The sequence below is a fragment of the Monodon monoceros genome, unplaced genomic scaffold (genome assembly GCF_005190385.1).
Source record: "Monodon monoceros isolate NGI ecotype Baffin Bay Population unplaced genomic scaffold, NGI_Narwhal_1 Super_Scaffold_7, whole genome shotgun sequence".
Lineage (NCBI taxonomy): Eukaryota > Metazoa > Chordata > Mammalia > Artiodactyla > Monodontidae > Monodon > Monodon monoceros.
In genome coordinates, this window is record NW_021703784.1 from 9,810,693 (window position 1) to 9,829,400 (window position 18,708).

The 18,708-nt window shown below is 40.8% G+C and overlaps 1 protein-coding gene across 2 annotated transcripts in view; it reads right to left on the bottom strand.

The window, feature by feature from the left end:
• The window catches only part of JHY (junctional cadherin complex regulator), a 66,582-nt gene that overhangs the window by 42,894 nt on the left and 4,980 nt on the right, over nt 1-18,708 (bottom strand). For both annotated transcript variants that reach the window (XM_029209005.1, XM_029209004.1), the window contains exon 3: nt 5,987-6,506. In XM_029209005.1, coding sequence (XP_029064838.1) covers nt 5,987-6,506 — 520 coding nt within the window. The remainder of the gene's footprint in view (nt 1-5,986; nt 6,507-18,708) is intronic.

Here is an 18,708-nt window from a genome sequence, read left to right on the forward strand (position 1 = left end):
ATACGGTAATTCTGTTTTAGTTTTCTGAGGAACCTACATACTGTTTTCCCCAGTGGCTGCACCAACTTACATTCCCACCAGAGGTGTAGGAGGGTTCCCTTTTCTCCACACTCTCTCTAGCATTTGCTATTTGTAGACTTTTTAGTGATGGTCATTCTGACCAGGGTGAGGTGGTACCTCACTGCAGTTTTTTTTGTTTGTTTTTGCGGTACGCGGGCCTCTCACTGTTGTGGCCTCTCCCGTTGCGGAGCACAGGCTCCAGACGTGCAGGCTCAGCGGCCATGGCTCATGGGCCCAGCCACTCCGCGGCATGTGGAATCTTCCCAGACCGGGGCACGAACCCGTGTCCCCTGCATCGGCAGGTGGACTCTCAGCCACTGCGCCACCAGGGAAGCCCCTGTATACACTTTTATACAACTTTAGCTTCTCTGTTAGTAATAATAAATCCTGATATGTTGTCCATCCATAATGGTTCATGAGGAACATCTCATTTTTTTAATAGCTACAGTGTACTCTGTTATATGAATATACTATAATTTATTACACATTCCCCATATATAGACATCTAGGTACTTTCTAATCTTTTGCTATTAGAAATGACGAAATGAATGATTTTGTTCAAGGGTTATTTCAAAACTGCACACATATAACTAGGATACATTCCTGGGAGTGGAAGATGTTGGGTCAATTTAAAAAATAATAATTACTAACATGTATATAGGGCTCGCTATAAGCCAGGCATTGATTTAAGCACTCTCCATATATTAACTCATTTAATCTTCTTAATAATCCTTTGAGGAAGGTACTAGTATTATCTCCATTTTAAAGATGAGGTTACTGAGGCACAGAGAGGTTAAGCAACCTGCCCAAGGTCAGATGGCTAGCAGGTGTCAGTGCCAACCAACCTGGCTTGAAAGCCTATACTCTTGGCCATTAAGCTTTGCTTTCTCAAGGAGTGTGTGTAGTATTTGTATGTTAAGTAGATATTAACAAATTGTCCCCCATACTAGTTAATCCAATTTATTCTCTCATCAGCTTGACTATACTTTTTTGCCCAGAGGTAAACTGGGCAAAAACTGGGAATTTTGTTGGTTTAATTATAGATGAAAAATGGAATCCCAGTGTAGTATTAATTTGGATTTCTCTTATAATGACCAAAGTTGAATATCTTTTCATATGTTTAATAGCCATATGTATTAACTTTTCTGTGAATTATCTATTCATATCTTTTGTGAATTTTTATATTGGGATATTGGTCTTTTTCTTATTGATTTCTAGGAGCTCTTTATATATGAGAGCTATTAGTGTTTTGGCTGTGATATGAATTAGAAATATTTTTTCTAGTTCTTTATATTTTGGCTTTCTTATGCCTTTTTTCTTGCAGAAGCTTTTGATATTTATGTACAGTTGACCCAAACAAAGTGGGGGTTAGGGGCACTGACCCTCCACGCAGTTGAAAATCTATGTATAACTTTACAGTCAGCCCTCCATATCTGTAGTTCTGTATTTGTGAATTCAACCAACTAAAGATCGTGTAGTACTGTAGTACGTATTTTTTAAATAATCCACAAATAAGTGGACCTGTACAGATCAAACCCATGTTGTCCAAGGGTCAACTGTAGTCAAATCTATCAGCCTTTCGTAGATTTTGGACCTCAAATCGGGTCCTACCTTTATCAAATCACAATATCAGATCATGTATTCTCACACTAATTTGGTTCTATTTCTAGACTTTCTATTCTATTCTTCTATTTTTCTGTCTATATATGCATTAAATATTACCCTACTATTTAATTAATGAGGCTTAAAATATACTCTATTATCTAGTGGGGCTAGATTCTCTCATGACTCTTAATTTCCAGAGCTTGCTTTACCATTCTTTTTTTTTTTTTAATTTATTTTATTTTATTTATTTTTGGCTGCATTGGGTCTTCATTGCTGCATGTGGGCTTTCTCTAGTTGCGGCGAGCGGGGGTTACTCTTCCTTGTGGTGTGCGGGTTTCTCATTGCAGTGGCTTCTCTTGTTGTGGAGCACGGGCTCTAGGCAAGCGGGCTTCAGTAGTTGTGGCATGCAGGCTCAGTAGTTGTGGCATGCAGGCTCAGTAGTTGTGACTCGCGGGCTCTAGAGCCCAGGCTTAGTAGTTGTGGCATATGGGCTTAGTTGCTCTGCAGCATGTGGGATCTTCCCGGAACAGGGCTCGAACCCATGTCCCCTGCATTGGCAGGCAGATTCTTAACCACTGCGCCACCAGGGAAATCCCTACTTTATTATTCTTGCCTGTTTTTTTTAATGTGAACTTTTCAAGTTTTTTTTTTTTTTTAAAAAAAGGTTCACATTTTTTACTGGGATGTTGTGAACTTCTTAGACTTTCAAATCTTCCCAAATACAATACACTGCTTAAGACCCTGTCTGATTCAACTGGGCATGGAGGCTTGCAACAAAATGATATATTAAAAAGCTGGGTTTTCTTGGCCATGTAATGGTAATTGACATTTATTCATTCATTGAACAACAGAGGTCATGTATCCTTTCAGTATTTCTAGTTTTAAGATATTTGTCATCTCTTTCAAAGAAATGAGTAGGGGAAAACAGACTTTCAAATATGAAAACCTTCCAGATGGATGCTGCTTAATATAAAACAGCCTCCAAACCTGCCACCCCAACTTCTTACCTCCCACCCCGCAAATCAACACAGTAATCCGATCAGCCATTGCAAACATCAAGGGTCAATGGGTACTGACTTACACAATTGTTACTGTAGGTTTCTGAAAAACCCTTTATGTTCTTTCTGTGTGGTCCAAGCACCAACTGCCTTGGCATCACCTCAGAGCTTGATAGAAATGCAGACTGTTGAGTCTCACCCCAGATTTACTGGATCAAAATCTGTATTTTAACGAGATCCTCAGGGCGTTCTTAAGTATCTTAAAGTTTGAGGGAAAAAAGGATCAGTGGTTCTTAAAGTGTTGGCCTGGTAGCAGAAGTGGCGTCCCCTGGAACCATGTAGAAAATTCAAATCCCTGGGCCCTACCCTACCCCTACATGATAACAGAAAGATAATAGAAATTATCTTTCTAAAGATAATAGAAATCCTTGGGTTAGGTCCAGGAACAAGACCTCCTGATGATTCTGATGTTTGAGACTCACTGCTCTAGATCAGTCTTAATGAAACACTAGGAATACCTGGGGAGCTTTGAAAGCTCCCCATGCTTACGGTGTACCCCAGATGACTTAAATTAGAGTTTCAGGGCTGCAGGCCAAGGAACCAGTATTCTTTTCATTTTCCAGGTGATTCCAATGTGAAGCCAAGGACAAAAGCCACTGCTCTAGTCTGGAGCAATGCTTCTCAAACCTGGCTTCATGTTAGAACCACTTGAGGATCTTTAAAAAAAATACTGATGCTCGGGATCTCACCCAGATACATAAACTGGTCTGGGTAGAGCTGAGAATCACTTTGGGTTTTTTTCTCAGATGAATCTAAATTCCAGCCAGAATTTCAAACCACTGCTCTAGAAATACCGTTTCTCCCACATAAACTTCAAATCACAGTAAAAAGAAGGAGATGGTAAATAGTTTGGAGGTGATGGAAGACAGACACGTTTCATTTCCCATGTACTTACTGAGCCCTTACAATGTGTTAGGCTAATTACCATGAAGATTAAAAATAAATACAAAGCATAGTTCTTGCTCATCAGGGGACATATAACCTGCACTGGTAGAAAAACCTGCACATACTGCATATATAAATAACGATTTGAAAGGAACACATTCCATGCTACTGACTATAATTCAATAAACAAGTTATACCTATCATTCTATCATTGTAAGGTCAAACTAATTTGTATCCTTTTTTAAAAGAATAGGAGTAAAATGAAGGAAATATAGGTTGGAAAATGGTGAAGAAACAATTTTGAATATAATTAGCAATCAGCCCTTAAACATTTGAACCTGGAGAAAGTGGTGGACAAGGTCAATGGCCACTTCAAAGAATAATTCACAAGCTTAAAGACTGGGCAAGCCTAAAATGCTTTAAAGTTTCCTCCTTGGCATAATGAGAAGAAAATTATGCTATGGAATCACCGGCAACACACCATGATATTGTTTGTAAATTAAGTTATAACTACTAAGAAAAATTAGCAATTACAAAATCAAGAGTTTATAATAAATATTTTTTCACTTTTATTATTAGAGATATAACTAATTTTTTTGGCCTATTTGCCTCTTCTCTTTTGAGAGAACACATTTAAAAATAAAGGAAAAATATTGTCCTAGTCTAGGAGAAATTATTGGCTATAAACATTTTTCATAGAATTTATATTTTAAAATGAGCAGCCAAGCAAAATTCAAAATTTCACAGAAGTTTTATGGAAAAGTACATTAACAACTAAAACTGAGTCAAAAATGTTAAAAATTCTGTTTGAAGTCAGCTAAGTATTCATTTTGATAATCAACTAAATATACACACCCATTCCTTTGTTTTATTATTAGTTACAAAGGCAAGGATGTGACATAATCTTTTAAGACCATATAAGGAGTTTCTCAATTAAGAAGAAAAAATCACAAATGTTCACCCACCTCATCCCTCTTGTTCTATCAGGAAATACTTACAGGTTAGAACAGGTGAGAGTACTCTACATAATATCAGTATCATTGAATTTGGGAGAGGTCTAAGGGCCTGCCTATTTAATGTAATAACCTCTCCTTCATATTTGAAAATGATCCCACATTAGTGGGTGATGAATTTCAAGTTGTCTCCTCAATAAGGGTGGTGGATGCACTGATCCAGCCAGTTTTCCCATGTTCACAAACATATCAACTAGGAAGTGGGCAGATGTGATCTTTATGTGCACCCATGAAATAGAACTAAGTTTACTGGCTCCAACAGGCTTTTTTTTGTTTGTTTTTTTCTGTTTTTTGGCCGTGCCGCACAGCATGCGGGATCTTAGTTCCCCCACCAGGGATCGAACCTGTGCCCCCTGCAGTGGAAGCGTGGTGTCTTAACCACTGGACCACCAGGGAAGTCCTCCAACAGGTTTTTTTTTTTGAGTTTTTTTTTGCGGTAGGCGGGCCTCTTACTGTTGTGGCCTCTCCCATTGCGGAGCACAGGCTCCGGACGCGCAGGCTCAGCAGCCATGGCTCACGGGCCCAGCCGCTCCGCGGCATGTGGGATCTTCCCAGACCGGGGCACGAACCCGTGTCCCCTGCATCGGCAGACAGACTCTCAACCACTGCGCCACCAGGGAAGCCCCCTTCCAACAGGTTTTGAATGCATCATCTGGGATAGAATATACCCTCAAAACGATCAGATGAGAAAGGGACGGCACTTATTATTATTCCAATTTTATAGATGGGGAGACTAAAGTTTGTAATGGTATCACATCATTTGCACAGGATAAAAGACTGTACAGTGATTATCAGTGGAAGTTGGAAAGATAATAGAAAGATAATAGAATCGACTGGATAATAAAAAAAAAAATACTCATGTTGTATCCTGCCCTCCTTGCACTACCACCCAATATGTACACAGAATCTAAGCTGAGAATCACTTCTGTAAGTGAGCTGCTGTTACTGATATGAGTGTGTCATTGCACCTCCAATGTACTGGAGGAATTTAATAGGGTTGAAAACCAGTGCCTTAATGGGAACAAAGGCAACCAACATAGGGAATCAGACTCTCAGCCCTGTATTTTATCTAATGGAGCACACAGTTAAAAAAAAAATTCTACGGTCCCTTGAATAGAAACATTTTGAATATAATAATTGAATTACAGCACTGTAAGCCATTGATGGCTTTTATTTTGCTCTTAAGACTTTGTGGAATAATTCCCTTGATTCTTCAAAGAGGGGCAAGGGACACGGAGTTCATTTTACTCAGCCAGGTGGTTACAATGACGTCACCATCCCAAAGGAAGTGATACCTAGCCATTTCAAACAAAGGCAAATTCCAGTCTAGTGCTCAGAAGGGATTTTTAAGTAGCTGCTACATACCTGTTCTGGGTGAGTTTCCCGCCTTTTTTTATTGTGAAGTTGAAGATAAGAGTCTGTTTTCGGAGTGGGTAATCCCAAAGTCAGTTTGTTTTTTTCCACAAAATACTGTTTGGACTTCCTTCGCCGAGGGCCGTGTGATCCTGGCAGGAATACCTCACTCTGTGAACTTGAACTCTTCAAGTACTGAGAGAGGTTGCTGGACTTCTCCTCCGGGTCACTGCTGCTCAGCACTGAAAACAGCCCGCTGCGATGGGCACCATGCTCGTAGTTTGGGCTTAAAAATTCACTCCCAAGTAAGGAGGCTGTGCTCGGTGGGCTCTTCTTCTGTTCACCTTTCCCCCCTGAGAGTTCCATCGAAGTCTCCTTGGAAGGGTAAAGTGGATTCAAAGTCAGATTTTCTGCAGAGCTGTCCACAGACTCTGGCAATGCTTCCACAGCCAACAACTTCCCCTCCTCTTTTTTCCTCTTCCAATTTGGGTCATATCGCAGGTCTGAGTATTTGTCTTCTATGGGTTGTTGACTGCCCAAAGCAGAAAAGAAATGTCAAGTCCTTTATCCAAACAGATTTACTCATTCTCTTTAGCTGATCATCTTATTCGAAATAATCTCCATCTTTCTCCTACACTTTTCCTTTTACTATCTACATGGGAAAGACACATCCCAGGCTCAAATTAGACCTACACACTACACATAAGGGCAAAAAGTCATAATTACCTAAGTTCATTGAAATATGGAATAAAAATGGGGAATGGGGACTTCCTTGGTGGTGCAGTGGTTATGAATCCGCCTGCCAATGCAGGGGACACGGGTTCGAGTCCAGGTCCGGGAAGATCCCACATGCTGCGGAGCAACTAAGCCCGTGCGCCACAACTACTAAGCCTGTGCTCTAGAGCCCGCGAGCCATGACTACTGAGCCCGCATGCCTAAAGCCCGTGCCCCGCAACAAGAGAAGCCACCACAATGAGAAGCCCGTGCACCCCAATGAAGAATAACCCCCACCGGCTGCAACTAGACAAAGCCTGTGCACAGCAACGAAGATCCAACGCAGTCAAAAATGAATAAATAAATAAATTTATTTTTAAAATTTAAAAAAATCAAGTGTACAATTCAGTGATTTTTAAAAAGTGGGGGATGGTTAATTTATATATGCTGGAAAACAAATGTCTATAATGTTAAACCAGTAAATGGCCTTGATGCAAAGAATGCTCTTACTTAAGACACACCATAAGTTGAATAAGTACCAAGCTGCTGAAGATAAAATGGATTTCACACTTAGCTAGTGATCTACACATTTAGCTGTTTATCTGGGAAGGGAAATTCGACTGTTGCCTGAACAACGACTCAGTCTGAGCCTTTCGTGGGAGGAAAGCAAGACTTATCCCAACTGAATACCTACATAGGTTCATCCTCCTGTATCAGTGATTTTTACTTGTGACTTCATTTCGTCTTTGTAGATTTTATCAAATGTGCTACAGAAAGATCCCTAACTTTTGGAATCAGATGGTGCCTCTGAAAGCTCTCAGTTTGTACTCTCTTGGTCAAGTCTATGTACACAAAACTCAATAGACAGGTCAGTGTGAGCTTTAAGCTGTAGACAGCCCTATCTGAATAAAAGGTTAAGCACAGGGTCCAGCCCGAGGGGAGTGAACTGGTCTGTAATCAGTACATATGACCCCAAATAAAGTCCTCCCTTTTCTCCATGACGATCTCAATTTGCAAAGTACGTCCTAGTCTTAACCAAAAAAGAAAAAAAATAATGCTGGTAATATGGCATATTTAGTGGCTGCTTTGATCTTCAAAAGCTAAATGGGAGAGATTTTCCTTCCTTGGTACAGTAGATGCAATCCTCTAATCAAAAAGAAAATGTAAATCATCTGGGCTTTTTATGCTATTTGATATTCCCATTTATAGAGGACATAATTTTATGCTGGGTAAACAAACTAATGGTGCCCCTAATGTTAATTTAATCTTCTTAATGTGGACCTAGAGTTCTTTGATTTGATGTAAAGCAAAAACTAGAGCAGAAAGCCCCAACTCCTATGTCTTGCTTTTTTTGGCTGCGCTGCGAGGCTTGCGGGATGGGATCTTAGTTCCCCGACTGGGGGTTGAACCCGGGCCACGGCAGTGAAAGCGCTGAGTCCTAACCGCTGGACTGCCAGGGAATTCCCCTTGTCACTTTGAATTTTTAGTTCGCATATTAAGACAGAAAACTTCTTGGGATAGGCTTCTCTTCCTTTTCCACCAAGGGAAGAAAAATGATATTCTCCTCCAGCAAAGTGCCTGAATGGAGATGGTCCACGTTTGTCAGGAAATTGACATCAAACCGTGCAACTCCCCGCTCCCGAAACTCCACAGGGCTGCCTGCCTCTGAGGCTTTGAGGAGGTTTCTCCATGTGATGTCCCCTCATGTGAACTTACAGGAGTTTTGGGCCCTGCCTTTCACTTGACTCCAAGGGTCACTGGGCATGTAGTGTCCCAGGGGCAGGGAGGGGGCCAGCAGGGCATAATCTAGATTTGGGACTGGACAGACCTGGGCTTAAGTTCTGGGTTTGCCACTACCTATCTGTGCATCAGCTGGCAAATCATGTCACCTCCGAGCTGGTTTCTGTCATCTGTAAGTAGGGATCAATTATATTTGTTCTGTTTATTTCTCAAGGTTGCATAAAATCAAAATGAGACAATATAGCTTTACTTCATGTTCTGTATTTGTGCTTATTTCACTATGGCAACTGTATCTTCTCACCTGGTTAAGGTCCTGGGCAGCAGGGACAGAGGGTTATCCTTCCTTCCCTAACCTCTACCCTGTGCTATGGGCAGAAGAGGCAACAAGTGATGCTTCAATCAATAACTTAGCATTAGATATTTATTTTATTTATTTATTTATTTTTTTTAGATATTTTAAAGAAAAACCAACAGCAGTAAACTAGAACCTAAACATGCAGAAAAACTTCCTGCATTGGACCAAATCAGTGAATGATTTTAGGGCTTATCTTGTGCTGCATTAAGTATAAGGTTCAGCAGTGGTTGTTTAGATGGGGAAGAAAAGATGAAAGTACATCTTCAAGTAAATAAAGATATAAAGATTTTTCGAAATGAAGAAACATGCCATTTCCCGTATCTATGATATATTGAAAGGAAAAAGTGAGTCTAACCCTCCTCGTTCATTCATTCACTTGATTCGACAGAATTTAACTTTCCTCATGCATTTGCTCGCTCGCTGATTCTATATTTATTGAGCACATACTAAGTTAGGGGGATACAGTGGTGAGCCCACAGCCTAGTGGGGGATACAGACCAGGAAATGAGCTATTTGTGATTAGAGTGATGAGTGGCCATCAGGGCTCGGGAGGGACATCCAATCCCATCTTGGGGGAAAGGGCAGCCTTCTGAAGGAAGTGATGGCTTAGCTGAGACCGAAGGCTAAGAAGGGCAGGAAGTGTAAGCCAGGCTGAGGAAACAACACGTAAAAAGGAATGGAGGGGAGAGAGAACATGGGGCTTTCAAAGAACAAATTCTACGTGGATAAAAGGGAAGGTGGGAGGATTAGAACTCAGGGTTAAGCAGAGGTGAAATCTTGAAGGGCTTTGTAAACTCTGTGAAGGATTTGGCTTAACTGCATTAACTTGAGAGTTTGGATTTATTTAATTAAGTAAAAATCATTTAATTAGCGAGCAAAGATGTTATAGTAAGACAAATACTTTTGGATAGGCAAAGTGATGTTTTTGGAAAGGATTATGTACAGAGGCCATATGGTTTTTGGGGGCAAAGTTTTAGAACAGGTAGCCCTGTCCTCTGCACTATTTAGAGCAGGGGTTGGCACCCTTTAAAAGTCACACACGTTATTGGAGCCCACTGTCTTGCTGCTTTTCTGGGTGGGTTGTAGAGTGCTGGCTTCGGGAAGATGGCACAGAGCACACACTACTTACTACGTGCTGATCTAGGGAAAGCTTACAGTGGATCTCTAGTTTTCTCCTTATGGCAACCCTATGGGGAGGTGCTATTATTAGGCCCATTTAATAGATGAAGAAACAGGCTTCTGTCACTTTTCCAAGGTCACAGAGCTAATACGTGGTGCAGCCAGGATATAGACCCTGGCAGTTGGCCCTGGGATCTGGCTCCTGTCCAGTAACTCGCCCTGTATCACACAGCCAATCCCAGAGGTGGTGGTGAAGCAGGTGTTGTTGCAGGGCCTGCCTTAGGGGAGTTAGTGAATCGGTCGGTCAGTCAGTTGGCCGGTCAACAAATATGTACTGAGTGGCTCCCCAAGTACTAGGCACTGGAGGTGAGTGGTGAGTGAAACAGAAACAGGCGGATGGAACTGGCTGCTGAGTGAGGAAGACAGGCGGATGGATCTTACGCACCAACAGTACAGAAGTACAGAATGTTATGGGCATTTAAACTAGGAGGACAGACCTTGTTTATCAATGAAAATATGTTGACCTCTTATTTCCAGATCCAATTGCTAGATGATATCTCAAAGTTCATTCCAACTCTCTTGTTCTGTGACCCTATGATGAACTCACAAGAGTCAATAAGCGAGGAATGCCCACTCTTTTTAACAACTAGGTAGTCTTTGATGATTGAAGGAAATGGAGTCTCTGACTTCCATCTCTGCAGTTATACTAAGAAAACTGGCACTCACACTGGTCACCAGACTTAACTAGCATTAGTTGATGATGGCATGATGTCCACAGTCAGGGCTATAGACACCCCTCAGTCTCATGGAATAAATGATATGGAATATTTTGGTTCTGAGAAATGGTACCGTAGAAAGTCAAAGGACGAGGGTCCTAGAATCAGACTGCCTGCGCTCAATTCCTGGTGCCACCAGTTACCGTGGAAGTGTGGGCAAGTTATTGTTCTTCTCTGTGCTTCAGCTCCTCATCAATAAAATGAGGATAATAATAGTACCTACCTAAAAAAAAAAATAATAGTGCCTACCTCATAGTCGTTGAGAGTATTAAGCACATTTATATACGTATCTATGTTTAGAACTATGTTCTTAGCATGGAGTAAGGAAGGTCCCAGGAAGGGCCGGTTATAAAAGCACATGCCAACGAGCTCCATCACTGGTCTTTGCTCGCTGTGTGTTGCGTTCTGTCACCAGGACACAACACTGGTGTGTACCATGCTTCCTCCTGATGGATCTCAAGGGATTCTTCTCTCCCTAGGGCTTAAGTTATTTCCAGGACACAAAGTTGTCTCGTGATGCACTAAGTGGGACCTTAGTGGCCTGAAAGAACGAACACTTATCTTTAAAAATCCAATTTTTTTTTTTACCACGACCTAGGCAGCATGGAGAGTCTGTTTGAACTGTAATTTAGGAAATGGGATTAAGAAATGTCGGTGTTTCCACATGATGAGATATTTTAAGAACTGCTGGAAGATGATGAGGAAGATAAAACTGGGAGAATTCAATTACTTTAGACCTTCAGAAAGAGCCGTAATTTCCAGCCTCAGCAAATTGCCATGCTTAGATGCCCACGGAAGCAATCTCACACGCCCTGGGAAAGACGGACATTTTAAGTGAAACCTGGAAAATACAGAAGGGTTTGAAACAAATCAGACATAATGAGTTGCTCTGGCTGCGAAGGATGTTTTTGAACCAATCGTTTGAAGAGACACTCTAATAATGTGTATTTACAAGATGAGAATCGGAAAGTGTGGCTCTTCTAAGAGCTTTAATGACACTGTACCGTGTACACCTGCCATGATTGTCTTAAAACATCCCCCTTTCTTCCCTTTTTGATGGAAACCATGTGTTGAGACAAATGGGAGTTTATGTTTTGCAAACTATCGAGCATGGAAAGCTGTAATACTTCACAGAAACAAATCTAATGGTTGAAATAGAACATGATACTAAAGAGCCCCATTGTTCTGAGCTTATGTGCGGAGAAGCTCAATTGTGTTGTGTGGTCCAGGTCAACACACTGGAACAAAATGAGTGTGAAGTGCTCCTTCATCAGTAATCTTGTGCACACAAAACACGTACCTCATTTCCTCCCCATTTGACAGGAAGGTTATACAGACAACGAGTACACAATGCTTTTGTTGCCGTTCAGACAACAGATGCCAGGTCTGCCCTTCAGATGCCCAGGTTAGAAATGGATGCAGACAGGAAGGGGAGGGTGGTCTCATATGCGTATGCCATCCTGTCCGCTAGCTCTAATGGACCATATTTGAGCATGACTGTGACAACTTCAGTCCAAATAAAATCAAATCTCCATTTGACGAAGAGCCTCATATTCAGTTTAGTATTCAATCAAAAAATTACTAAAATTAGAGCATGTTTCTAGTACAATGAACATCCTTTGCACTCACAGTAAAATATTCAATAACTGGCCATTTTGCCTGTCGAGGAGGTGAATAAAAGCACTGCTATTAATCATTTAGCAGTTATTTATTTGCCACTTTAAGTAGGCAGTTAAATTGAAACTGCACATGTTATTATTGATTTAGGTTTAATTTAATCCTTTTAAACAGAACAATTATTCCCAATTTATATGCCATTAAATCTTTTATGCATGTGAACAGCAAATTCAATTTCTGTTTAAGTGTAAAGTGTTTTTTGTGTTTTTTTTTTTAAGTGTAAAGTTTTTAATGCTTCTTTAAGGAGCTATAAAACTGACAGTTGTTTCCAAGGATTTCTGAGTTCTGTGTTCATCTTAATCTTTTTATCAACAGCTTTTAAGTAAATAAATCCAAAGGATTAAAAAAATCACTTTTGCAAGTATGAAATAAAATGGTTCCACAAGTCTACTGAAATGCTTTGGGGAGGCTATTTACAACCCAGAAAATTTCATTTAATGCAGGCATTTATTCTGCTAAAAATATTAAACATCTTAATAGAAGAAAGGTAGTTTAATGAACCAAAGGCCAAAGACTGTCTTTAGAAACACACTCAAGTGAAGGGACTGGATTGTTATCTGGTGAATTTTATTTACTGCAATTATAGAGTTTAGATAATTCCAACTAAAGTCCCTTTTTTTTTTCTTTTTGACAACAGGTTTATGGCTGCAAAATAACCAGATATTTGCCCCAAGTTCTTATTAGTGCCAGTCTTGATTCAAGGACAATCTGAGTGTTAAATGAAAATAAACTATCTTAAGAGGGCGTGTTAGTAATTGCAATGTAAAATTCTAGTACCTCGTTTCTAATTAAGATTATCTTATGTGAAACAAAGGCTGCATCTTCACGAGGGAAATGCTGTATGACACAGAACCTATTTAGAAACATAATTCCTCTCGTTCAGTGAGAGTTTACAGTGCTCAAGCCAGACATTTTCTGTGGAAGGCCTGGATATTCTTTTCATTCTCCAGAAACAATGGCTAAAAGCCAGGGACCCAGATTTACAACATGTCCAGGTGCATACACTTTCTTTAGACAGAGTCTCTTGTATTTTAAATGCCAGATATTTACAGCAACAGAATTTCCAGGTAGCTGTGACTTCATGGGAAAAAGTACTAGACAGGTCTTGACACCTGGGTCCTGGTCCAGATTTTGCCACTGAGCAGCTGTGTGAACTTGGGTGAATTTGTTATCCACTCCAGGCCTCAGGTTTCTCCTTTTACAATAAGGAATAGACTGACCTTTAAGAGTCCTAACAGCTCTCAGAATTCACGAATTTTTAAATTGAATTGGGCCTATCATGCGAAACTCAGCAATGTATATAAGTGTTGGGGAAAAAACATTTATTTTAAATTCAATCCATTAAAAATTATAGTAACCAAAGATTCCTCCATTTCCACATTTGTCAGGGAGCAGAAACAGATGAATGCAGCGGAGGTCATGAATCAAACTATCTCCTTAGTTACTTGGTTACAACCTTCCTAATCCTCTTGATAAACCTGCAGGATTGCAGGTGATGTAAATTTAAATTACACTTTGTGAGGTTTCAAACTCACTATTTATTTACTTATTTTAACACAGTAATGCATCCCCGTTTGGAAATAAGCTAGAAAGGAACTCGTGGTCATCTCCGAGGGCAATAAAATCCCAGGAGTCACAGTGGCTTTAGCATTTCTGGTGGGGACTGTGCCTCTGATAGACACAATTCATGCCCAGGCACACGCCTTACTCCCTCCTCTGCTTGTCTGTCACGATGGCACCGTGCCTGCTCTGAGGAGTGCATCAGGGTTTGACTGCTGCACAGTTTGTGAGCAAGTGAGCATAAAACAGCAATGATGGGGCTTCCCTGGTGGCGCAGTGGTTAAGAATCCACCTGCCAATGCAGGGGACAAGGGTTCGAGCCCTGGTCTGGGAAGATCCCACATGCCGCGGAGCAACTAAGCCTGCGCGCCACAACTACTGAGCCTGCGCACCTAGAGCCCATGCCACAGCTACTGAGCCCATGTGCCACAACTACTGGGCCTGTGTGCCACAACTACTGAAGCCACCACAGTGAGAAGCCTGAGCATGGCAACGAAGAGTAGCCTCCGCTCGCCGCAACTAGAGAAAGCCCACGTGCAGCAATGAAGACCCAATGCAGCCAAAAATAAATAAATTTATATTAAAAAAAACAGCAATGATAATGCCTACGACAAGTCACCTCTCTGCTATGACTATACCCACATGATCAGAAATAAATAACCAAAACGCTAGTAGCTATCCCCAAATACTCTGTGAAACCCCTAGAATTCGGTGTGTAATAGAATGTGTTTGAAAGAGGTTGGCCAGCCAATGGCCTGAAATTGAAAATCTACCTAATCAAGACAGTATAAATCAACGTGGATGAATGCTGCTAGAAACTAACAGGAATGAGAGTTGACTCCTGGAAGCTCTCAGAATGTTCTTGGTTATACTAGAATATTAGATCTAGCCTCAAGTGTCACATTTACTCTCCCAACCAGAGCAAAAAAAAACAAAACAAAACTCTACAACACTTATGAGAGGAAGTAATCTCCCCTCAGCTTAAATATATCCAGTGTGTCCTACAAAACAGTCGGGGAAATTAAAATACTGAGTTTTAGTTTTTACTAAGTCTCCCTTTACCCACTTTCTGTTTTGCTTATCCCATGCTGCTACTGAAGTCCTAGAAATCATCATTCAATATTTCACTTGATTCTTGTATTATTAATCGGAAACAACATACAGTGGTCCCTTGGTATCTGCGAGTGATTGGGTCCAGGACAGGCAGGGGATACCAAATTCCACAGGTGCTCAAGTCCCAGAGCCGGCCCTCTGTATCCACGGTTCCACATCCGCTAATTCAACCAATTATGGATTTTGTACTACTGGAGTACTATTTATTGAAAAAATCCTTCTATGAGTGAACCCGCTCAGTTCAAATCCATTTTGTTCAAGAGTCAACTATATATGAAAGTGTTTGAGAGGAAAAATTATATACCACCATAAAAATGAAGATTATTATTCCTGAGTCCTTTTCTTACCTTCAGACAATTCTGAAATTCAGTTCAACTAAGAATACCTTACTGTACCTGTCTCCCACCCAGTAATTTCTGGCACACGGTGGTTTATGAGACAGAACGTGGGATCTTGTGAAGGCTACACTTCCCAGGTGATGAGAGAGATCTCAGTGAATGAAAACATTCCGTTTCCCAGGAGAGCTGCTGACGAATATAGGCTCTATGACCTCACTGCCCAAAGTAAAATGCCATTAATATTTATAGTATTCTGAGGGCACAGGATCCCTTATAAATTTGTATTACTTTACTGAAATTTATAATATTACATGCGTATTTTAATCTGGCCTCAGTTTAGTCCATATTGAAGTCGTTACACCTTTAATTTTTGCTAGAGAGCAAAACTGAATCCTTTATCAGATCAGCCCTTGATCACCTATCTAGATACTTATAATTAGAGGCTCAGACTTTGATGTTAAAAGAGAGTTCATTCAGTTAAATTTCTGGCTCTGCCACTTAGTAGCTACGTACACCTACACAACTTTCAGGGCCTTGGTTCCTTATCTGCAAAATGGGGATAATAATGCCGATATCTAAGAGCCTCTTGTAAGGATAAATGAGATAATGTATATCAAGCAAATAGTCCTACAAATGGTAGCTAATTATATTGAAGTATTTTTGTACATAAGACCTTATCAAACACATATACTAGTTACTGTACTGCTGCTTTCTGGTTTGTTTTTTTTTTTAACATATGAGGTTTCAGAAGGCCCCAGAGCTGAAGAGGTTATCTCTAATGCTCTAGGAATTACATTGATCTCTTTCTTCTGAGTGCCGAGTGTCATGGGGCTAGTTCTGGAGTGGGGTTTAAGGATTATCATATGAAGATCCTCTTTCCACTCTTGATTCATTCACTGCAGTCAATGCTGCTCCAATTTCCATTAAGTAAAAGGTTTTCTCTAATCCATATACATCGAACTGTGGCTTGACTTTGCTGAGGAACAAGGGAGTAATTGCTTTGAGGAGCTTCTAGTAACATCAAAACACAAGAGTAGGGCTCAAGTGATTTTGTCAGGCAGCTTTTAAAACGGTTGCCCATAAAAGCAAGAAGAAAGAGATCTTCTTCCGTTTTAAGGCAAGGCTTTGACTAATTATTTTGAACTACAATTCCCAGAATGCCATCTACCTGACAGAAATGAAAGTCTTCTTGAATTTCATACTGAGAGCCTGAGATCAATTTGTCTATTTCATGGCTAGTAAACTACTCAGATCCAAGTAACAATACACCTAAGAAAGGTTTCCAAGGCTAAAGTGAGGCAGAGAAAAGGGGCCAGTAACAAAACACTCGCCTGAAGGATATTTTTGAGGCATTACTTGGCTAAATGCTTCAGTTCAGCTTTCCTTTGTAGTACAGAACTGGTCCTGTAAATGTTCAATGTATGAAGTACAGTCCAAGCAATTACTAGGGCTGTAACCCATTCTAACCCTGGGGATTATAGTCCATCATTAAGGATTTCCAAGGCAAATCCGTCCAAGGAAAATACCATTATTCAAGGATCTCTGAATCAGAAGGCCAAGGCCCTAATGATGCTTTTGACTTTGTATAAGTATGGTTTTTTTATTTTGAAATATACTGAGTGGTATTTACATTGTCCTTGGGTAAAAAGCAAGGTTAAAGTCAGGTCTCTGAGCCCCACTCAAAGAGGAAAAACTCAACATTGGAGAAATGAGGTCACGTAATGGATCCTTGCCTTGGTTTCTTCATCGTAAAAGTACAGACAAGAATACCTATCCACCACAAAAGATATTTCTTTTCCGATGCCCCTCCCACCCCCGTAGTAAATAAAAGTACCATTTATTACCTAGGAGACTATGACTCTCCTAGATTAGAGCTACAATACAAACATGGTTTAAAGGTCCCCAGCCTTTTTGGCACCAGGGACCGGTTTCGTGGAAGACAATTTTTCCATGGACGGGGGTGGGGGTTGGGGAGGGGGTGTGGTTCAGGCGGTAATGCGAGTCATGGGGAGCGATGGGGGGCGGCAGATGAAGCTTCATTCGCTGGCCCGCCGCTCACCTCCTGCTGTGCGGCCCGGGGTGGGGGTGGGGGGTTGGGGACCCCTGGTTTAAAGCATAGAGTCAGACTGCAGGAGTTTTCCGTTCCACCACCCACCCGGTGGAATAAATGGGTATAACATAACTGGTTTCTTTAAGCCTCATTTTCAGTCTTCAAGATGGGAGCATTATAGTGTCCACCTGTTGAGGCTGCCATAAGGATTAAATGAGATGATACATGTAAAGCGTTTGGCACAGGGATGGGCTCGGGACAAGCATTCTATAAATGCTATTGTTGTTAGAACCTTAAAGTAATCTGTGCCTTTTCTTGTTCCTTCCAACCCCAGTTCTAAACTGTCACCAAGTCCTATCAGTTCTTTATAAACATAAAGAATTACCTATGAAGTAATTAATTCATAAATTACCTATGAAGTAAATGAATAAAAGATTGCTACGAAGGATATACACTCATATAAGAGTATATGTGGGTTGGGACTTCCCTGGCAGTCCAGTGATTAAGACTCTGTGCTTCCACTGCAGGGGGCGAGGGTTTGATCCCTGGTCAGGGAACTAAGATCCCCCATAACGTGTGGCGCAGCCAAAAAAAAAAAAAAAAAAGAGTATGTATTGATGTATTGGTTATCTCTGAGAGCAAGACAGGGACGGATTTGAGAAGGGAAACCAGGAAACTATCTAGCATTTTATGTTTTAAAAAATATATCTGAAACAAACATGGCAATAAGGGTGAGATGGTATTTTTCTCTGTACTTTTCTGTAGGTTAGAATTTTTTCTTGATTAAAAAACTCAGGGAGTTTCCTGGCGGTCCAGTGCTTAGGACTCGGCGCTTTCGTGCTTTCACTGCTGTGGCTCGGGTTCAATCCCTGGTCGGGGAACTAAGATCCTGCAAGCTGCACGGCGCAGCCAAAATACATAAATAAAATAAAAAGTATTTTAAAAAACACCTCAACATCAATAACAAAGCACTCTGACGTTGGGTGACTTTATCTCTGCCAGCTTCATCTTCCTAATCTGTAAAATGGGAATAGCAGCACTTTCTTGCAGGATTACAATGAAGAATTGAGTGAAATTCTTCAAAAGAGATGGCCTTTCAAAAGAGATGTCATTACTGTTATTGTTGTCATTGTAATTATTACCATCTGGTAGTCTCTTTGTCCACTGTGTTTTTACCCTCTAATTCATAATGCACCAGCTTGCAGAATAATCTTCCTTGCACACTGCTTCATCTCGCTGCCCTCCCCAGGAACCTGCATTTTCTCCTCCAGGTGTGCCCAACCCAGTCCAGT